This window comes from Ipomoea triloba, chromosome 3 (assembly GCF_003576645.1).
Source record: "Ipomoea triloba cultivar NCNSP0323 chromosome 3, ASM357664v1".
In the NCBI taxonomy this organism is placed as follows: Eukaryota; Viridiplantae; Streptophyta; class Magnoliopsida; order Solanales; family Convolvulaceae; genus Ipomoea; species Ipomoea triloba.
The window spans coordinates 21,188,522-21,195,127 of record NC_044918.1 but is presented as its reverse complement, the minus strand read 5'-3'; the positions used below and the strand labels follow the sequence as shown (position 1 = coordinate 21,195,127).

General features: G+C 30.0%; 1 protein-coding gene across 1 annotated transcript in view; it reads right to left on the bottom strand.

Annotated features, from left to right (window-relative positions):
- LOC116013063 (cycloartenol synthase 2-like) overlaps positions 1 to 1,980 on the bottom strand; it is a gene marked incomplete at its 5' end in the record, with an annotated part of 11,834 nt that extends 9,854 nt beyond the window's left edge. Inside the window, 2 exons of the mRNA XM_031252724.1 lie at positions 340 to 525; positions 1,753 to 1,980. Of these exons, the coding sequence (XP_031108584.1) occupies positions 340 to 525; positions 1,753 to 1,980 (414 nt within the window). The remainder of the gene's footprint in view (positions 1 to 339; positions 526 to 1,752) is intronic.
- Between the last annotated feature and the right edge of the window lie 4,626 nt (positions 1,981 to 6,606).

Sequence of the window (6,606 nt, the reverse complement as noted above, 5' to 3'; positions counted from 1 at the left end):
ATTTTTTTTTTTTTTTTTTTTTTTTTTGTCAAGGACCTTGTGGTCTAGTGGCAGCAAGTAGCTTCCTTATAGGAGAGGTTGTGGGTTCTGAGGCGATATTGATTCTTTGTGCTTCAATAGGTTGAGAAAAAATAGTTATGAACAAATAATGCATTGTAATAGAGTCAATATTGACTCTTTGTGCTTCAATAGATTGAAAAAGTAGTTATGAACCGATACTGCATTGTAATAGAGAGTAATATTCAAAAAAATATAACAGGTTTTTTTTTACATAAAAAAATTTATAAAATTCTTAATTTGTTAAAGAGAGATGAGGAGGAAGCTAATAAGGGGTGTTACCAAAAAAGGCAAAAGAAATAAAGGCCCAGAATAGTCAGCAGGCCAATGGCCATCATGAGCTTGGATGGTAGAGTAAAACCTCAATCCTCTCCTCAATGTCCTCACCACTGCTTCCTCACTTATTTCTTCCTCACTTCCAACTTTCACTTGTTGCAATCCCATTTCTTGTGCCTTCTCCTTCTCAAACTATATGCATATGGAAAAAGTCCCCAAAAAAATAAAATAAAATAAAATAAAGAACAATAACATTATATATACACACAAGCTTTAGGTGCGTGGTTTTACTTCTTAATGTGCATTGTTTTCCTTCCTAATGTGTGTGATTTGTATGCTTAAGGTGTGTCAGTTGTTGAAACTTAATGTGCGCCATTTTAAAACTTTAGGTGAGTGGTTTGTGTTCTTAAGGTGCTTTGTGTGTGTGCTTAAAGTGCGTGATTTGTATACTTAAGGTGCGTCATTTTAAAACTTTAGGTGAGTAGTTTGTATTCTTAAGGTGCTTTGTTTGTGTGCTTAAGGTGTATGCTTTGTATACTTAAGGTGCGTCATTTTAATGCTTAAGCTGCGTAACTGTACAACCGCATGAGAAGCTATACCCGCACCCAAACCCTTCCATATATATATATATATATATATCAAATAATAACGCGTTCCTAGAGATCAGAGAACTAAGAATCAATCAGAGTCGTTCATTTGGAAAGATTTAACAACGATGCTTTAAAACATGGAGATAGAGTAAAAACACATGGTGACACTATAGAATGCATATTCACTTAACAACATGCATCCCGTGATAAGTAAAGGTGTAGTGAAATTCACCACCTTTTACAATTTATGGTTTTTTTTTTTGGTTTATGGTTTTGCTTTTTAAATATTGTTTAGAAATAGTTCACGTTAGAGTTAGTCATTATTTGCCTTTAGGGTGAACCTAGTAACAATATAAAGTACATCGATCAATAATATTACGTGCACCACGTGACATTATCATTAATTGATGTGAAAGTTAATTGCACTTAGATTTAGTTAATTATACCGAATGTGAAAGTTATTATTTATGGTTTAGCTTTAGATTAGTTTTATTTGGATTTATCAACATATATATTTCTAGTTTTACTTGCAGTCTATAGTGCTGAATGTTGCACTTTATAGTATTGTTACTTGTACTTTAAAGTTTGAGTTATTTATAAAATATCACCGCATTTTTTCTATAATTACTTATAGATATTTCTAGATGTACGACTCTGATTGTTCATAGTTTTCACGAGTGCGCCCATAATGGGTGGTAAAGGGATCTAACCCTAGTGGTGGATGCATTGACTCTTTGAACTGAAAAAGTTTGAGAAAATATAAAACATATACTATTTAATTTGTAAAGAATCATAAGTGTTTCATATATATATAGAAAAAAAGTGTTACCTGCATTCTCATTAGGAGATCGGAACTAGGTTTGATCTCGAAACGATTTTTGTGAAAGTTTGTACGAAGTTTTTCGACTTGCTCTCGTTCTTCCGGTGTTCCGAGGTTTGGATCGAACTCCCAATACTGACGACCAATGTGATTGTTTACACTTCTAAGCCACGGATCATCTTTCCCCTCATAGAGTTTAAGCTTCCACAATTTCTTTTCTTTTAAAAACTTTCTCCTTTAGTAGTTTTTTGACGTATTATAATTTATAAAAGTTCTGTACACCAATAATTAATAAATTATTGTACAAAATAATGAAGAGTAAAAAAATATTAAATACACAATATATAATAAGAGGATGTAGTTAATTAGCAAGCATAGGCATAGGCATATATATATATATAATATTTGATGCACCACCGTTGTATAATATGCTATACAACGGCGGTGAACAACAAGATGACACCTCGTCAAAAAATAAATTAAAAATTGACTAGGCCCTTTAATTGCAAAATAGATTTCTTTCTAAATTATTATATTAATAATTACATAATTTAATTACAACTAAATTATTTGAAGTATTTAAAAAATTATTGTTTATTCATAATATCTTTCTAAACTCCTAAACTTAAAAATTTTAGAATACAATTATATATACAGCAAAACTTCAATGAAATTTGATTGTGTTTTTAGGACTGGTTTTTAAGAATGTTTTGCTAAATTTCTGGATATGGTGGCTTCCTTGAACAACTGGCTAGGATCCTCTTTTTCTCCCGACCATGACCCTCAGACGTCTCGGCCGCCGGAGACAATTGTCCAGTGCTGCTGATTATTGCTTTATGTAGTTCAGAGGAAAACGAGTTCAATAATAAATGGAACCTATTCTCATAAACTTCAATAGTAAGTTCACTCAACATACACAGCTGTATGTGTGCTCAGAAATTTGTATCAACTAAATCAATTATACATGTAACCTTCAAATCATTTTCCAGAATTTGGCTCAAAGAGATAATTTACACTACAGAAATTAGAACAAATCATAAAAACAAATACTCCCTAAAGAATGAAGAAGAAGATGGACGAATATCACCTGATCGTAAACAATGTTGGTTGGAATTTCCTTGTTTATAATCTTGTCAAATCTTTAAAAATATTTATTTATTTTTTTTTAAAACAATAATTAGAATAATTTTTTTTTATATAATTTGATGTTATGACATCATAATTAAGAGAAATTTGGAAGTAATCTATAAAAAATGCTATTTGCACAATTTTTAAGTTTTTACTTTTTAGTGGCTCAATTGCACACTTTTTTGTTTGATGGTTCAATTGCACAATGTGTAAAAGTTCAGTGACCTATTTGACACTTTTTCCATAAAAATTTTGTCAAATTTGTAAGATTTAAGACTCATAATTATGAGCCAAAGACCTTGTGGGTTAGTGGCACCCGATTTACACTTCCATGTGGAAGCTGAGGGAGTGAGTTCGAGTCTCAGTAGACCTTGTGGTTTAGTGGCACCCAATTTTATAAAAAAAAAAAAAAAAAAAAAAAAAAAAAAAAAAAAAAAAAAAAAAAAAAAAAAAAAGGACTCATGAACATAATATTGCTTGCAATATCGTGTTAATCAGTCTCAAATATATATATATATATACTCATTAATATTAATAGTACGTACTTGGTACAACTCGTCACACTTGTGTATTTGTACCATTTATAAACAAGACAAGACATACTTTCCAGCACCATAAAGTTTCTCCCTATACACATATGTGGTGAGCGCGACAGAAATAAATGAGGATAAATATTTTCTTCCATTGTTATACCATAGAACAAGGTTCATATTATACTGTGAATTCTGGTCTAAAAATTATGTGTTTGTCGTTATCACATTATGTACTTACAGTTAACACTTTCTGTATATGCAAACAAATTGAAGGCACATATACCATAGAACAAGGTTCATATTATACTGTGAATTCTGGTCTAAAAATTATGTGTTTGTCGTTATCACATTATGTACTTGCAGTTAACACTTTCTGTATATGCAAACAAATTGAAGGCACATAACATGAGTTGTTTGAAGGCACATAACATGGTAAAACAAATACATAACATATTAACTACAGACGCATAAATTGTTAACTACATGCACAAAATATGTTATGTTATGTGCATGCAGTTAACATATTTTGTGCATGTAGTTAACAATTTATGTGTTTATAGTTTATCATGTTATGTATTTGTTTTACCATGTTATGTGCATTCAATTTGTTTATAGATACCGAAAGTTAACTGCAGGTACATAATATGTCAATTGCAAGTACAAAATTTGAATGTTATTTTTAGATCATAATCCACAATGCAAGGTAGATCCTAGTCCATATATGGCATAATTTGCTAATTTTATTGGAATCTAATTGCCTAAACCTTAGCTTATTGCAAAAAGGAATGAAAAATTACCTTGTGTTGCTGTAAACTATTGTGCAAGCCAAGAAATTCTTCCGTTTAATTTCCTGCAAATATTTATTTAAACAAATTCATAGATGGTGAATCACAGATATTCATATCTATTCATTGTAACATAATTTTACGCACTATTTTTTTCAATGTACATGTAGATTTAGCAGGAAATTAAAAAAAATAGAATATATAGTCATGTATATATGCAACAATGAAATTAATAAAGAAAATTAAATAGAAAAGCAAAGTTTATATAATCTCAACTTCATTTTCTCTCTTAACAAGGATTAAAAAAAAAGGAAAAAAAAAAAAGAAGGAAAAGTAGTTTCTGATCTCCAAAAATAAAGTTAGAATTTCTTTAAAAAAATAATATAAACTTCTCTACTATTAACTATGTAAATATGACTAAAAAAAATTGAATTAAGTATGAATGGCTTGAGCTAAGTTCCAAGATTTATCCCTATGATCGAGGACCTTAATCCAAATTAGATATATTTAATAGTCACAAATATATATTATAATATACCTTCAATTAAAAAATTGAAATTCATCACTACAAAGTATATACGAACTAAACTAACAATCTACAATCGTTATACCCTGCACCACGGTGCACATAACGACGTCGTTTTGGTGTTAGTGGACGCGGATGCGAATGACTCCATGGAATTCATTATCTATAATACACATAATCATTATCTAGAATACAAAGAACGTTTGCCTAGAATACACAGAATGTTTGCCCAGAATACACATAATATTGACACACAATACACAGAACTCATCCTCCTAACATTCGAATGCATAAACACATCATAACCTGTGTTAATAACATGAATACACAGAATATTGACACAAAATACACAGAACTCATCCTCCTAAACATTTGAATGCACAAACACATCACAACATGTGTTACTAACATGAATACACATAACGGATGCCTAGAATACACAGAACGGTTGCCTAGAAGACACAGAATATTAACATAAATACAGAGACCGGCCGAAACGGGAAACGTGATTTCTAAAAAAAACGGACGATTAGTTTACAATGCTCAAAACGACGTCGTTTAGGTACGTGGTGCACATTGCTATGTGCACCGTGGTGCACGGTATAATTTGCCAACAATCTATGCTTAGACAGACATATGGACCCCGTGGAGATTATATTTATTTTGGTGCTTTGCTAGTCGAAACTAAGTACCATATCAATAGTATTTAGCTGACAGCGTGAGCAATTTCCTTGAAAGCTTTTGCCAAAGTTTTGCCTTTATATATACTTCTTAGGAATCTATTTTTATAACAAAAAAATATCTAAAAAAAAATAAGGGGCAAGTGCAGAATGCAAACAAGTTGCAATTGTAGTTCTAACTTGGCTTTCATTACAATTAATGAAACATTATTTCTTTATATATATGTGTAAATTTAATTGATTGGATGTGGAGTACAATTATTTGTATTATATTAGTAAGCCTTGAATCAACTTGGATTTGCAATATATCCTTTAAGCATATTTCATTTATTGTGATCGAGATAAGCAAGTGTTTTGTTTGGTTGGAAATTTTACAATTAATAAAACATTATTGCTTTAAATGTGTATATTTAACTTATTGGATGTTGGAATACAATTATTTATATTATATTAGTAAGCCTTGAATCAACTTGGATTTGCAATATATCCTTTAAGCATGTTTCATTTATTGTGATTGAGATAAGCAATTGCTTTGTTACGTTGGAAATTTTATAATTAATGAAACATTATTGCTTTATATGTGTATATTTAACTGATTGGATGTTGATGTACAATTATTTATATTATATTAGTAAGCCTTGAATCAACTTGGATTTGCTATATATCATTTAACCATGTTTCATTTATTGTGATCGAGATAAGCAATTCCATGCTTTGATTCGTTGAAAATTTTACAATTAATAAAAAATTATTGCTTTATATTTGTTTGCTTTGCCATTTTCGCTTCATACTGAAAGTATGTGTTGCTACCTTTATCCATCTGAGATTTACTGATTTTATCACAAGGAGAAGCTTCAGAGTTCAGAATTCTCATTGCCATTATTCAAAAAATGATTCAACAAACCGAGTCACATATCCTGCATTGAGCTTTAATTTTGATTGGATTACTATTCGCTATGTAGTAACTACTTTGATGTTGAAGGTAAATTATTGTGTGGGTTGAAAACGATGTCATTTTTATGTTTAAAAGAATTCATTGTTTCATACATGTGTTAGAATAATAAATATTCTGGAGGTAAGATAATATATCTTATGAGTAAGAATAATGTACTTTATATGTGTTAAATAATCAAATTTTTAGGGGAAGAAAAAATATTTTATGAGTTAGAATAATGTATTTTATGTGTTACAATAATGTATAATGTACTTTA